The sequence below is a fragment of the Martes martes genome, assembly GCF_963455335.1.
Source record: "Martes martes genome assembly, chromosome: 18".
NCBI classification, from domain to species: domain Eukaryota; kingdom Metazoa; phylum Chordata; class Mammalia; order Carnivora; family Mustelidae; genus Martes; species Martes martes.
The window spans coordinates 29,062,874-29,078,870 of NC_137906.1; the positions used below are offsets into that span (position 1 = coordinate 29,062,874).

At 48.3% G+C, this 15,997-nt stretch overlaps 1 protein-coding gene across 1 annotated transcript in view; it reads left to right on the forward strand.

Annotated features, from left to right (window-relative positions):
• Window positions 1–15,997, forward strand: part of MYH11 (myosin heavy chain 11) — a 107,173-nt gene that overhangs the window by 10,018 nt on the left and 81,158 nt on the right. Inside the window, exon 2 of the mRNA XM_080830354.1 lies at window positions 5,869–6,230. Coding sequence (XP_080686480.1) covers window positions 5,886–6,230 — 345 coding nt within the window. The 5' untranslated portion in view covers window positions 5,869–5,885. The remainder of the gene's footprint in view (window positions 1–5,868; window positions 6,231–15,997) is intronic.

The window sequence follows — 15,997 nt, forward strand, 5'->3', positions numbered from 1 at the left end:
GATGCTAGTGGCACTTTTCATGGCTCCCCATGCAGCGTCTGATCAACTCTTTATTGTGATATTAAGGTTAATGGCCACACTTAGGTGACACCCTCCTGATGTACACATGATAAACCTCTCCAGCCACTTCTCCTCTAACTCCACGGGTCTGAATTGCAGATCCCAGACCTATATCCTCAGCATTACCCAGGAACTTCTTAGAAATGCACGTCCTAGGGCTCACCCCAGCCCTGCTGATTTGGGAGCTCTGGGGTGGGCCCAGCCATCTGTGATTGCACAGCCCCACCCCCAGGAATGTTCCCATCACTCCCAAAAGGGTTCCCTTATGCTGGTCTGCCCTCATTCCAAGCCCGATCCCTGCACTCACTCATCTACTCTGTCTCTACAGGCTCCCCTTTTCTAGACATTTCATATGAACAGAATCATACCGTAGGTGACCGTGGATCACGCAAAGATACTTATAACTGAGCCACTGGCTCATGGTTTTAGCAATGGTCATTGCTAAATGGTCATTGTCAGGGCCCACTGTTTCATTAGGGCTTCCAAAATTGCTATGATCTAGTTTCATTGTTCCTTCTACATTTGTTCATTGAAATTCTTCCAAGCAGAAGGAGTGTTCTTTCACAACAATTAAAAGTGAGGTTGCGGGAGGGATGCTCCTGGAATAACGTCCCACAAGAAACCCAGAAGAGTTTAAAACTGCAGGAATTGTGATCGCTAAACTCAAGGTCATGTGCAGTTCCTTATTGTACTTCTTTGAGTGATGAAGTGATTATTCAGAGTTAGGGAATAATTTGCTCATTTCTCCACCTTCTTAAAAATGCACTATTAGGGGCACCTGGGTGGCTCAGTGGGTTGAGCCTCTGCCTTTGTCTCAGGTCATGATCTCCAGGTCTTGGGATCGAGCCCCTCATCGGGCTCTCTGCTCAGCGGGGAACCTGCTTCCCCCCCAGCTCTGCCTGCCTCTCTGCCTACTTGTGATCTCTGTATCTGTCAAATAAATAAATAAAATCTTTTTTTTAAAAAATGCACTATTAGAGGGGCACCTGGGCGGCTCAGTCGTTTCAGTGGCCAACTCTTGATTTCAGCTCAGGTTGGGGTCTATGGAGCCCTGAGTTGGGCTCCACACTCAGCAGGGAGTTGGAACCTGGTTGAGATTCTCTCTCTCTCCTTCTGCCCTTCCCCCTGCTTGTGCACTCTCACTCTCCCTCTCAAATAAATGAATATTTAAAAAAAATAAGCTACTAGATCAGGACTGCTGTTATTTTCACCCCTGAAAGAGACAAGCGGCTGTATTTTGCCTTGTCTGCATGTCCGGAGTTGTCTGCCCCAATTCACCGGACGGGGGGCTACCCCATCTCCCCGGGATGTGGGTTCCAAGCGTGGGCGTTATGTTGGTGAATTCAAAGGAGTCATGAATTCTTCTCCGCCAAAGTAGGGGAGCAACCACACAGTATGTCCCGGTGGCTGTCCATCCTAACTCAGCCTGCGCCTCAGTTCCTGGGGGGCACAGCAGCAGTGGATGGGGGAGGAGACGTGGGGCGGGTGGGAGGAGCCAGCGGGCCAATACAGAGCCTGGTGTGTTAGCACCTGGGTCATGGACACATCGAGACATAGGATGAAGACTGTTTCAGAGGGGCTCCTCATGCTGAGAGGAGGTTTAACGACTTGAGATTTTACATAAAGATTTTTCTCTGCCAATTATTTAGTGACCTTGAGGAACGATTTGTATCGGGAAGGCAGAATCAATGTTTTGCTTCTCCTCCGCTCATTGTTACCAGTTTTCAAAATAAGGTCCGGGTTGCCCAGCATCCTACTTGGATGACCTTTTAAATTTATGTTAATTACCATGCCTCGTGGGTTTAACAGACTTCTCTTTCCATTCTCTTTTTTTTTTTTTTAAGTTTTTTTTTCTATTTATTTGAGTAAGAGAGGATGAGAGAGAGAGCATAAGAGGAGGGAAGGTCAGAAGGAGAAGGAGGCTCCCCGCTGAGCAGGGAGCCTGATGCAGGGCTCGATCCCGGGACCCCGAGATCATGACCTCAGCTGAAGACAGACACTTAACCGACTGAGCTACCCAGGCCTCCCTTATAGTTATTTTTCTTACTGATGTTCAAACTCACCTGTATGGGACCAGACAGAACCATCGTTTAATATTTTAGCACATAGTGTTCTATACTTTTTTTATTTTAAGTCCTCCCTACACCCAGCCTGGGGCTCCAACTCACAAACCCCAAGGTCAAGAGGTCACATGCTGGGGTGCCTGGGTGGCTCAGTAGGTTAAGCCTCTGCCTTCGGCTCGGGTCATGGTCTCGGGGTCCTGGGAACGAGCCCCTCATCGGGCTCTCTGCTCAGCAGGGAGCCTGCTTCCTCCTCTCTCTCTCTGCCTGCCTCTCTGCCTACTTGTGATCTCTCTGTCAAATAAATAAGTAAAATCTTAAAAAAAAAAAAAAAAAAAAAAAAAAGGTCACATACTCCCCTGACTGAGCCAGCCAGGCATCCCAGTGTTCTAGACCTTTAAAAATGTCTATCTATGCATATAAAATTACAAGAAAGATGCTGTTATAAATATTCCCATCCGCTTTATTGAGATATATTCTACATACAGTAAAGCTCACTGATTTTTTTTTTTATTTTTTTTTTTAGAAAAATTCACTGGCTTTTAAGTGTATAACCCAGTTCTGACGAATGTGTACAGTCACGTAACCACCATATCAGAATATAGAATGCTTCATCACCCCGGAGTCTCCTTTGTGCCTCTCAGTGGTTAGTTGCCCGGGCTATGCCCGGCAGCTCACTGCTGATCTGCTTTCCGTCATGATGGTTTTGCCTCTTCTAGACTTGTGTATCAGTGAAGCGATGGAGTCTTTTTAGTCTGGCTTCCTTGATTTAGCATAATGCTTTTGAGATTTGCTCATTTTTTCCCCTGAGTATTCTATTTATACATAATTATATATTTCTTTTTTTTTTTTTCATAATTATGTATTTCTAAGTTATAAGTATCTTTGCATGATCCACGGTCACCTACGGTATGATTCCGTTCATATGAAACGTCTAGAAAAGGGGAGCCTGTAGAGACAGAGAGTAGATGAGTGGGTGCAGGGATCGGGCTTGGAATGAGGGCAGACCAGCATAAGGGAACCCTTTTGGGAGTGATGGGAACATTCCAAGTTTTATGGTAGCGATAGATGCACAGCTTGGTAAATTTGCTAAAAGTAGCTGAAATGAACATTTACAAATGAGAGAATTTTATGGCATGTAAGTAGGTTAAAAGGAAAGGGAGAAATGTTGGCATAAAGGAAAGTCCACACGGTGGATTTGGGGGGGAATTACCCCATTCTAATGGATGGACGTCCCAGTTAAGGCATCACTAAAGACCGTTGAGATGGATGGCAGGTTTAGTGTTCCACGTAACAGTGCCCCCCACATTGTGGTGCATCTGTGAGCCCTTGTCTGTTCCCTTGGGCTTAATTCCTAGAAATGCAATTGCAGGGGGTGCCTGGGTGGCTCAGTCAGTCAAGCTTCTGACTCTGGCTCAGGTCATGATCTCGGGGTTCTGGAATTGGGCCCCACATCAGGCCCCCCCCACTCAGCGGGGAGCCACTTCTCCCTCTCTCTCTGCCCCTCCCGTTTCTGCTCACTCACTCTCTCTTTCAAATAAATAAAATCTTTAAAACAAAAAAAAGCAATTGCAGATCAAGCATTTGCATAGATTTTTAAGGTTTTCCATCCATAAGGGTGACATGTGCAGAGACCGACCCCCTACGACCCTTGACAACACTGGATATAACCAATAGTTTTCATCTCAATTAAGCTCCTTGGGGAAAATAAACATCTCCTTGCTTTGAACTCATTTTCTAGTGAGGTTGAGCATCTTTTTCTCATGTGTATTGGCTATTTGAAGGTCTTCGTAAAAAAACAAAAAACAAAAAACAAAAACAACCCAACAACTATTTTTGCTAATCATAAATTCAACAAAAATTATAAAACTACAAATATGATACAAATAGATCATTGAAAGTATATCCCTGTTTGTAGTAGCATTACTCACAGTAGCTAAAACATGGATACAACTCAGGTGTCTATCAACAAATGAAGGGATAAGCATGGAGATGTGGCGTATACATACAATGGAATATTACTCAGCCTTGAAGAGGAAGGAGAGTGATAAAATGGACAGCATGGGTGAATCTTGAGGACATGGTGATAACTGAACAATTTAGTCACAAAAAGACAAATACAGCATGATGTCACTTGTCTGGATACTTAAAGTAGCCAGGTTCATATAGAAAGTAGATGGTGGGCACCAGGGGTTTGTGGAAGGGGAGTAGGGAGTTAATGGGGGCTGAGTGTCAGTTCTGTAGGACCTTAAACTTCTCAAGTTGGATGGTGGTGACAGTTGCATGACATATGAATGTACCTAATGCCACTGAACTATATACTTAAAAATGGTTGATAGTAAATTTTATGTTATGTATATTTTACTGCAATAAAAAAATTGGGGGGAAAATGATAGAAAGTAAAAATCCCTAGGGGTACCTGGGTGGCTCATTTGGTTAAGCGTGCAACTCTTAGTTTCTGTTTAGGTCATGATGTCAGGGTCATGAGATCAAGCTTTGTGTCAGGCTCTGTGCTCAGCAGAGAGTCCATTTGGAATCCTCTCCCTGTCTACACCCCCTGCCCCTGCTCTGCTCTCTCCAAAAAAAAAAAAAAAAAAATCCTTTAAGTGTATTCACAAGTGGGTATTTCTCTAATTTTTTGCCTTTTTTCTTAAATGCTTTATTTTAAATATTTGAAAATATCTATAAATAAATATATATAGTAATAAATACATATGAATAATAAAATAAAAATAAAACATATTAAAAAATCTAAACTATTTTAAGCATTTTAAAATAAAAATGGGGTATTACACCTACTGTTTACATTCTCCTCTCTATTTTTTTCTAAAAGCTCTATTGAGTTATAAGTCACATGCTGTAAAATTCACTGCTTTAAATCGTATAGTTCAGTGGTTTCTCACATATTCACAAAGCTGTGTAGTCACAGCTACAGTAAATTCTAGAAATTTCCATCACCCCCAAAAAGAAGCCCTATACTTTCTCAGCTGTCACTCCTCAGCCCCTGGCAATCACTAATCTACTTTAGTATCTATGGATCTGCCTCTTCTGGACATTTTAGGGAGACGGGATCCTAGAGCATGTGGCCTTTTGTGATGGATTCTTTCACCTGGCATAATTTTATCGAGATTTATCCACATTGTAACACGTATCAGTACTCTGTTCCTTTTTCGGGTTGAATAATATTCCATGGCATGGCTAGACCCCATTTTATGTGCTCATTCTATCTGTCCATGGACGCTTTGGTCACTTGCACACTTTAGCCATTGTGAGGAACGCTTCTGTGAACATTCGCTACAAGTTTTCGTGGGGACGTGTAGTTTCATTTCTCTTGAGTTCGTGCCTAGGCGTGGAATTGTTGAAACATGAGAACTCTATGTATAACTATTTGAAGAACGCTCCTCTTTTATTTGTACAGTAAACAATGAGACGTGGACACCTTCCCGTGTCAAAGCATGTAGATCTTATTCTTGCTTCATAACCCCTGGATAGCATTTTGTTGTATGAAAATACCATGGTTTGCGTCTTGGGCGCCATGATGGTGGACAATAGGCCACGATGCAGTCCCTTTCTGAGGGGATTGGCGTTGTTTCCATTCTTTGACTTTGTAAACTGAACTGCAGGGCACATCTTCATAGTTTGTGGAATGTTCCTGTGGACTGCGTTCCTAGGCACAGGAGGAGAGGGATTTGTCTGTCTCTAGGGCTCAGCTCTGGCCAGATTCTGATGCTGTGCCTTTTTTCCACAGGGGACCAACCAGGCACCATGGCACAGAAGGGCCAGCTCAGTGATGATGAGAAGTTCCTCTTCGTGGACAAAAACTTCGTCAACAGCCCGGTGGCCCAGGCTGACTGGGCTGCCAAGAAGCTGGTTTGGGTCCCTTCGGAGAAGCAGGGCTTCGAGGCAGCCAGCATCAAGGAGGAAAAAGGGGATGAGGTGATTGTCGAGCTGGTGGAGAATGGCAAGAAGGTCACGGTTGGCAAAGATGACATCCAGAAGATGAACCCGCCCAAATTCTCCAAAGTGGAGGACATGGCGGAGCTGACGTGCCTCAACGAAGCTTCTGTGCTCCACAACTTGAGGGAGAGATACTTCTCAGGACTCATCTACGTGAGTATCTGTGGGGGGGGGGGGGAACGACAGCCAGTCACTTCTTCCAGGCCTCCTGCACCCCTGAGGGAAGGAAGATCTTTCGAGATGTGTTTGGGGTACAGGTTGGGAGGACCAGAGTCTCAGCTGAGGGCGGCCCACATGGGGAGGTAGAATCATTCAGACTTGAGTTCACACCCCAGTCCTGCGCCACCTTGTACCATGACCTTGAGCAAACCCTTTCGCCTCCTGAAGCCTCAGTGTTCCTACTTGTGAAATGGGCATAACCACCTTCCTCCCCATAAAGGAGGTGCCAAGATGCTGTGTGATCGTCTGTGCCGAGCACCAAGGTGCCTGGCAGATGCTCACCAGACTCACTGAAGTCGTCTCTGCTCTTCCTCCATCTTGGAAATGGGGAGGAGCTCTTGGGAAGGCTGGACCACCTGGTCATCCACGTGGGGAGGAGACACGAGGGTCTGGCTAGGTTTTTGTGGAGCTCTTCCCTGTCACAAATGGGAATTCCTCTCCTGGAGCCGGGATGCCTCTGGGTCTCCCGCGCAGACCAGAGCAGACCAGAGCTGCTACCATCCATTCTGGTAGCCACCGGCCCCATGTTGCTAATTAGGAATCAGAATTCATTTCTTCGGTTGGACTGGCCAGTGTCCAGTGGTCACCAGCACGTGAGGCTGGCGGCTGCCATATTGGGCAGCACGGGATAGAACACGGGCATCACTGAAGGAGGTTCTGAGGGGGGCCGGTGTGACTCGGGGTGTGTGGGTTCCAACTCTCCAGAGCAAGAAGGACCTAGGTTGCCCCCCCCTGGTATCAAGCTGCTGGGCAGGGGGTCCTCCAGTTCAGCCTTTGTCTGCCCCTCAGGGCGTGCTAATCCCTGGGGTGAGTTGCCTAACTTCTCTGAAATTTCGTTTCCTTCTCTGTGAGATGAGCACGAGATGAGTACCAACCTCGCAGCGTGGGTTGCTCTCAAAACAAAGCCCTTGGGACTCCTCTGGGCACGTGGTCCGCCCTCCGAGTGCTGGGTGTTACTGCTGGTTATGTCAGTGTCACAGCCTTTTTTCCTTGGATCTTTTGCAAATCTGTGAAACAGTCCCTCCCTTCCCTTTCCATGTTGCCACGTGAAAACTACCCAAAAAAAAAAAAAAAGTACAAAAGAACCCTCGTCATCTATAAAAATGCACTGCAGATTTTTTTTCCTAATTAGGAAAATAAGTCACGTTTATTACAGAAGATTTGGCAAGTTCAGAAAAGCCCAGCAAGCACACACAAAAAATCAGTCCTCCCCCAGAGGTCATAACTGATAAAACGGTCCTTTCTTGAGCTCTTTCTTTGTGAGAATGGTATGTGTTTACGTATTTACAAGCCTGCGCACATAGGTTAGCCTGCTCGTTCTTTTTTTCCGTCTATGAGTCCGTGCTGATCGTGCCCACACTTCCATTATAACCCCAAAAATCTCCTCTCAGGGGCTGTGTGAGCTACCCCGTGGATGTGTTGTAGCTGGTTACCCATTCTTCATATGGATATGTCAGATGGGTTGACAGTAGCTTTTTTTATTTTTAATTTTTTATTTATTTTTTGTTTTTAAACAAAAAATTTTATTTATTTGACAGAGAGAGATCACAAGTAGGCAGAGAGGCAGGCAGAGAGAGAGAGAGGGAAGCAAGCTCCCCGCTGAGCAGAGAACCCAATGCGGGACTCGATCCCAGGACCCTGAGATCATGACCTGAGCTGAAGGCAGCGGCTCAACCCACTGAGCCACCCAGGAGCCCCGACAGTAGCTTTTTTTAAAATTAAGATTTTATTTATATATTTGTCAAAGAGAGCGAGCAAGCACAAGCAGGGGGAGCAGCAGGCAGAGAGAGAAAGAGGCTCCCCGCTAAGCAAGGAACCAGATGTGGGACTCGATCCCCATGACCTGAGCCGAAGGCAGACGCTTAACCGACTGAGCCACCCAGGCGTCCCAACAGTAGCTTTTTTTAAGAGCCAAGAGGGATCAGAAGAGCAACCTGGAATTATCCAATATATCCTCTAACCCCTGTTGTGTGCCTTGACACATCTTATCTCATTTAATCAACACAATGTCCCCGGAATAAGGATACTTGTCCCCTTTTACAGGTGAGCAAACTGATCTCAGAGTGCTGAAGCCTCTCCTTAACTTTCCTAACTACGAAGGGAAAGTCCCCTTGGTCCGAGCCACTCCTTGTATGGAAATACCATCGACTTGGAGCTGGCTGTACAGCCTGGGCATTTCTAAGGAGGCCCGTCTGCAGGGGCAGGAGTGGGGGCAGAATGCAGCTCTTCCAGGCCTCCCCATCTCAGATGTGTTCTCTCCCTCGAGGAGGTCAAGGGCAGGCCTGTGTATAAATCTTACCTGCTGTCCTCTGACATAGCATTTGAGCCCAAAATAGAAATCAGAAAAAAAAAAAAAAAATGAAGGGTTTAGGAAGGTGCTGAGACCCAGAATATCTAATCTGACAGCAGATTAAAAAATGAATCAAAGCTTCAAATTCCTGCTGTGCTTCTCTGGACAGTTTAGATGAAAAGACTTTCAGCCTTGTGACTGCATGCCTACTCCTATCTCGTTCCTTTCTGGTCAGTTTATTCCCTTAAATAGAGTCCATTGTCCATGACGGAGGAGACGAGGAAGTCGGGGAGGGGAAGCCCAGTGCGTGACAGCAGGTGATGCTGACTTTGCTTTTGCTAATGGAGAGAGCTTTCCCCTCCATTCTGCAAAGCACACCTCAAATGAAGACCTTTGTCCTCTGGGTTCTAGAAGAGTCTATGGAAGCCATTGGGTCCTGTGTCCTTATCCTCGAGAGGCAGGTTGTTGCCTTGCCTGTTCATGGCACACATCCCACACGGCGCCTGAGTGTGACTTGTCCACACTCACCTGCCCTTCTGGGTGCTGGGTCCCCTCGGCCAGGAGCTCAGCACACCACTCAGCAGTTGGCTCTGTCCTTACTGTTTGGCTGGGGGATGGGACAGGGGGTTCAGGGAGAGGAAGCTCAGCGAAGTGTGAGCCTTGCTGGTAGTGGGTACTGTCCTAAGTCCTTCCCGTCCTGTGGTGAGAGCAATGCTGACCTCCCATCCTGCACGTGACATATCCGAGGCAGAGAGCTGATGTGACTTGCCTGGGAAGGGACCCACGGGGGTCAAACTCTGGCCTGTCCAGTAGAACGCTCTAGGCTCTCCTGCTTCCATCTCTGGGGGGGGGATGCTGAGCGTTACAAAGCCCAGCCCTTGCCCTGAGGCTGCTTCCTGAGGAAGGGGAGGAAGATAAGACACACTCCAGCCAGATGCAAATAAGGGACCTAGATTCCAAGACGATGGATGGATAAAGAAAACGTGATGTGTCTGTACCATAGACCATCATTCAGCCTTAAGACAGAAAATCTTGCCACTTGTGGCCGCAGGGATGAAGCCAGGGGACACAATACTGTGAAATAAGGCAGTCACAGGAGGGCGAACAATTGGGGTTCCACTCGAATGAGGCCTTGAGAATCGTCCGTCGTGCTCAGAATCAGAGCCTGGAATGCTGGCTGGCAGGGAGCGAGGTGGGGGAGAGGGAAAGGGGAAGGTGTTGTCCAACAGATACAAGGTTTCAGTCATGGAGATAAGTGCGTTCTAGAGAATTGTGGCTTCAGTAACAATCCTGTATGGTTCGCTTAAAAATTGGTTAAGAGGGTTGGGGCACCTGGTGGCTCAGTGGGTTAAAGCCTTTGCCTTCGGCTCAGGTCATGATCCCAAGGTCCTGGGATCGAGCCCCGCATCGGGCTCTCTGCTCAGTTGGGGGAGCCTGTTTCCTCCTTTCTCTCTGCCTGCTTTTCTGCCTACTTGTGATCTCTGTCAAATAAATAAATAAAATCTTTATTTTAAAAAAATGGTAAAGAGGGTAGACCACAATTGTGTTAAGTGTTCTTATCTCAAAATGGTTTTTTTTTTTCCCCCTAAAGCATGTCCTATACTCAGTTCCCATAAATGGGCGCTAAGGCATTTGTAAGCCTCCAAGGATTTTAAGGTCAAGTCTAGGTATAGGTACATGTTTTTTTCTGGGCAGGGGTCTTGCTTTCATTAGACTCTCAGAGAAGCCTCATTACCCCCACACCAGTGACGACAGCCGCTGTCAGCGTGTTATGAGTTCATACCGAGATGCTAGAGTGACTACTGTTCTTTATGTAGGAGAGAGACCCTGTTTTGAATCAGATTTTTGCAGATAAACTGGGGCTTAGAAAACTTATATAACTTGATGAGAAACAGCTGGGTCTTGAACCCAGGAAGACAGGCCCTGGAACCTCTGCTTTGAACCGCTGCTCATTTAATCCTTCCAAAGATCCTATGAGACAAGAGGCTATTACCCCATTTCAGAGACCAGGGCAGTGAGGCTCAGCTGTGCTCAGTCCTCTTGCTGGAAGCAGGCAGAGCTGGGGTCCAGGGAAGGTTTATCTGCTCTAGGGCTGGAGTGATTGGCTCCCTGTGGATGGTAATGGTTCCCAGGATAGCTGGAACCTTGAGCTTGAACGATGGGTGTGGACCACGACAGGTGGGGACGCTGCCATGGGTGCCATTAGCTTGGAGCTGGACAACCTTTATGTGCACAGAAGGAAGAAATCCAACTTTCTAATTATGATTTCTTGAGCACCTACTAGATGGTAAGCTGTTAGCCCAGAGTGAGTGATTTTTTTAAATTGAATTAATTTGATATATCTCCTCTCCCTATCTACCCTCCTCCCCCTCCCAAAAGAAGAGAAAAGAAAATCTCAGTTTCTGCCATTGCTTGAAAAAGGAGAGGATCTGGTGGCCCTGGGCTCAGGTTGTTAGGTCACCATCCTGTTAGATGGGGTGTGGGCCCTGTCTTTTCCACAGGCCTCACTGCTCCCTATTGTCTCCCAGACCCTGGGGCTGAGTGTTCTTGGTTATTGATCGCTATACCTGCTTTTTATTCCTAACTGGCTCACTTCACTCATCTCTAACCTGCTCGTTCCCTGTCAACAGTGGGACTTTCCAGGTCTGTGCCAAGGCCCTGGGGTTGGGAACATGATCCAGAACAGAGGTAGATGAAGTCTCCCATTCACTGGGTTTCCCAGCCCCAATTCCCTACCTGTGAACCCCAGAGGGTATTTTTCTGGTTCTGATTTCACTGTTCTGGGAAGACCAGGGGGCTAAGGAGAGGCCTTCCTTCCAAACTCGAGCAAGTGACCATGTTTTTGTCTTAGACCCTTGGCCCAGTGACCTGATGGAGTATCTATTCTGGGGTGCTGAGAACGGGCTACGAGCAGAGGCCTCCTGAGTGCCAGAGGGTCCTGGAGGGTAGGGAAAAAATTACATTACTTCTTTGGGTCTCGGAAGGTGGAAAGGAAACACAGCTGGGAGCTGCCCCTTCCTGAGCCCTGTGACCTCACTGTTTAGATCTTTCAAATTGTTATTCTTTCAAAGAAGCTTCCCAGTAACACGGGGCTGTTCGTGCAAAGACCACAGGGAAATATTTAAAAATAAGACGCATAGATCATGCCTTGTGGCTTCTTCTTGTGTGTGTTGTTAACTGTCTGGCCAGACTTAAAACGTTATTTTGAACAGATAATACAGGCAAAGATTAAATAGCATATGAGGAGGTTCAGATTTTCTCCTTTCATCCCCATTCCTCATCTTCTGTTCCCTTCCGTAGGAAGGCTCGAGCACGTTTCTTACGTAGGCTTTCAGAAATATTTTATACCTATACAGGCAAATACGTGCATATTTGTATATGTATGCATGCATATATGTATGCATGCATGTAAATGTACTTTAAAAGAATTTTATTTATTTGAGAGAGAGAACACGAGCAGGTGTGAGGGGCAGAGGGAGAACCAGACTCTCCACTGAGCAGGGAGCCTGGGCTTGATCCCAGGACCCTGAGATCATGAGCTGAGCTGAAGGCAGACGCTTAACCCACTGAGCCACCCAGGCGCCCCCTCTGTCGTTTTCCAGATGGGTTAGAAGAGGCTCCAGGGTTCGGCCACTCGCACAGATCCCGCAGGTAATGGAGGAGGGCCAAGCTAAGGTTCGGCCCTGGGCTGTGTGACTTACAGCCTGGTTTCCTTCCACCTTCCCCTGCTGGTTCCTGTTCCTGCCGGAGGAGGCCGTGGGAGCAGTCGCCTGCTCAGGGCTCTGTGGCTGACCATATAAAGTCTCAGGGAAGAACTCAAGTCCCTTCCTAATACGGTCACAAGAGGGAAACCCTGGGCCTGTGGCTGGGACCTGCTGGTGGCAAGGAGCCCTGAGATGCTGGCTGGAACACAGGAGGTGGGGATATTGAAACTCTGAACTTGACCAGCTGGAGAGGGTCAAGTTCGTGGGGGACAGGGAGGCAGAAAGGCCACCAACTGCAGGGGGGCCGGGGCTGGTGCAATGAACCGAGGTTAAACAGAGCTCAGGCCTGCAGATTCTGAAGCCCAGCCACCCTGGGTGGGGACATGCTCCTGCCTGCCCAGGTCTTCCTCTCGGGTCATTGTGCCCTGGAAAGATGTGCTGAACTGCACAGAGATTCAGAACCGCCTGGAAGCTTGGATTAAGGGCTTGCTGGGGGCCTCGCACCAGGAGCTGCCCTAGGCAGACAACAGCAAAGTGATGCTTCTTCGGGAGCTGGTGATGGAGTTGGGAGAGCCGTGCTTCCTTCTTTCCTCTATTCATTGTATTCAGCAAGTGTTTACTGAGTGTCTGCCTTGTGCATGGCCCCTGCAGTGGGCTCCTTGCAGTCTGGGAGCTGATATTTAGGATGAGCCCTGAAAGAGGAGATGGAAATGGCTCTGGGAAGATGGAGGGGAGATACAGAAGCAACAGCACATGTGACGGTTCCAAGCTGGGAAGGAGCAGGGTATAGTCACTAACATTTATTGAGCACCTGTTATATACTCCACACTCTGTTAAATGCTTCGTGAGCATTATCTCCCAGCAAGCCCACGAAGGATCTACTATTACACACTTTCATTTTGCAGTAGAGGAAAACCGGCTCAGAGAGGTCAAGAGACTTGCCCAGGGTCACACAGTAAGGAAGTAGCAGAATGAGGGTTGGTTCAAAACAAGTTCTCAGTACTGGATTCTGTACCCTTAACTGCTACCCTTTACTGTCTCCAAGTCAAGGGCTTGGGGAGAGGGAGGTTTATGTAAAATGTAAATGACATAATATAATGTCATTTACAAGGTAAATGACCCACATTCCAAAAAGGGCATGGAGGTTGGCTGGGGGCACAGCCCAGGGGCGTCTGAAAGTGGAGTTAAAACCTGAAGGAGAGGTAGGATAGAACTTGGTTGACCATCATTCAAATGACTGATCATTATTTGGACACTTACTGCATGTGAGGCCCTGTGCTAGGGACCAGGACACAGAGCCCCTGCCCTTTGTCACCAGGTCAGCAAACATCTACTGAGCACCTACTGTGTGCTAGCCCGGCGCAAAGCCCCAGGTCACAGAGATGAAGGCATTGCCGAGCCTGTTCCGGGGAATCTCTGTAATTAACATACCCCTCAGTCATTTATTGGGCAAACATTTAGTGAGCACCTGCTGTATGCCCAGTCCTGTGTAGAGAGTGGAGAGGAGGAAGAGGGTGCTCTGGCCGTCTGGGTACTTGCACTGGTGTTGGCCAGATGGCGGGAGGGGGCTGGACAATCAGATGGGGGAGGGGGCATCCAGACCGACAGTGGACCCATCAGGCGAGGGTGGGTCCGCCTGGGCCTGCAATTGTAGGAGCCTCTGCCTTTACCCTCGCTTGTCTCCTCCTTTATGATCCAGACACACTAAACTGCTGACAATTTCCCGGCATGCGTGCCCTCACCCTGCTGTCTTCGATGCCTTCGCTACCTCCTGAGCAGGCTAACACCTCCTTGTCTGCTAAGGCTCAGGGCAGGGAGCTCCTCCCCACTGGAAGTTTCCCTGACTGCCCCCCAGTGGGGATTAGGACCCTCCCTTTTTCCCTTTTTTTTTTTTTTAAAGATTTTATTTATTTATTTGACAGACAGGGATCACAAGTAGGCAGAGAGGCAGGCAGAGAAGAGGAAGCAGGCTCCCCGCTGAGCAGAGAGCCTGAGACGGGGCTCGATCCCAGCACCCTGGGATCCTGACCTGAGCTGAAGGCAGAGGCTTTAACCCACTGAGCCACCCAGGCGCCCCAGGACCCTCTCTTTATTGCTCCCCTCATTCACTTGGCTCCATTCTTGTTCGACTGACATTCTTTTAAACGTCCTTGTCCCCCCCTCTGATCTGCAGGCTCTTGGAGGGCAGGGGGCCACCACTGATTTATCTATCTCCAGCATCTAGCACAGACCCAGTATACAGTAGGTGCTCAATAAAAGGCTGATGGATGTTTAGACAGGCCTGTGTTGACTTCATTCCTGCCTTTTTAGGGTAGTGCCTCCTCCCACCTGCCAATCCTATACTTTTCGAAGATTCTGTCCCCTTCTCACCCAGGCCCATCCCACACCATTGTCCCTTCACACACAGACTGAGCCCTGAGGGGGACTCTTCCCCTCCAATCAGCTCCGGGCAAGGCTGAAATCCCTTTGTGGGAAGGACTTTGTGTTTTTTTGTCTTCTCTAAGCCCAGGGACATACCCACTGAATGAGGGACTGAGTGAACAGATTTGTTTTTCTTTCTGTAGGACAGGCAGAGGTTGGAAGGCCTCATGGCTGGTGCTCAGGCCTGGCAGTGAGCCGAGCTGGGCTTGGCGCCACTAGGGTCTTGCTTTGTGTCTTTGGTCAAGTTGCTTAACCTCTCTGGTGTTTGCTTGGTCTTGAGTGTCACCCAGAGATGGGCCATCTGCTCCTCCGTTTGTCCCTTCCAGGGGGAGGAGGAGGGAGGGCCTGCTTCCTGGCTACTAGAGCCTTGGACAGCACTGATGCTATCATTTGGGAAAAACAGTTCCTGTAGGACAGGATGGAGCCTGTCCCCTGAACTGTGACCTCAGCCCAGGGAAAAGTCGATGTCTGGTAGAGAATGGCCAGAACCAGGAGAATGCCTCGTGTGTGCGCACAGTGGGGTTTGCCGAGTGCCTTCATGCCCTTTTCCTGCACAACTTGTGCAGGAAAATTGTGATAAAATCCAAATAATCTAGAATTTACCATTTGAGCCATTTGAGCTCAATTTACCATTTGAGCCATTTCAAGGGGACAATTCAATGGCGTTTAGCCCTCTCCAGCGTTGTGCAATTAGCAGCACTCTCTCGTTCCAGAATTTTTTATGAAACCCCCCACAAAGGAAACTCCTGTAGCCCGGAGCAGTCACTCCCCCTCCCCCTCCCCCCAGTCCCTGGAAACCAGGGATGTGTTTCTGTCTCCATGATTTGCCCGTCCTGGACGTTTTGTATACATGGACTCCTACGCTAGGTGACCTTTTGTGTCTGGCTTCTTCCATACCGAGCATATACCATTTTCGGGGTTTGTCTGTGCCCTAGTGTGTGTCAGGGCCATTCCTTTTGGGGGACAGTTGTGTCTGTCCCTTCTGTTCACAGATGAGATGGTGTTTTGTTAACCGTCAAGAGAATGTGAGCTCTCTTGGGGTGGGACAGTCGTGCTGGCTAGCTCCGATTTCCCGGTGACGACCTCACCATCCCTGTTTTCCTCGTCTGCTACACGGGCAGCAGGGAAATCACAGTGTGATGGTCACAGGGTAGATAAGGGAACTCAATGAAGAGATGCCCGTGAAGGGCTTAGAGCTTAGTACAGGTGCTTAGTAAGTGTCCAGTAGACGGAGGCTCAGGAGGTGAGAGGCGGCCTGCAGGAGAGGGGCCCGCACCCCAGAGGGG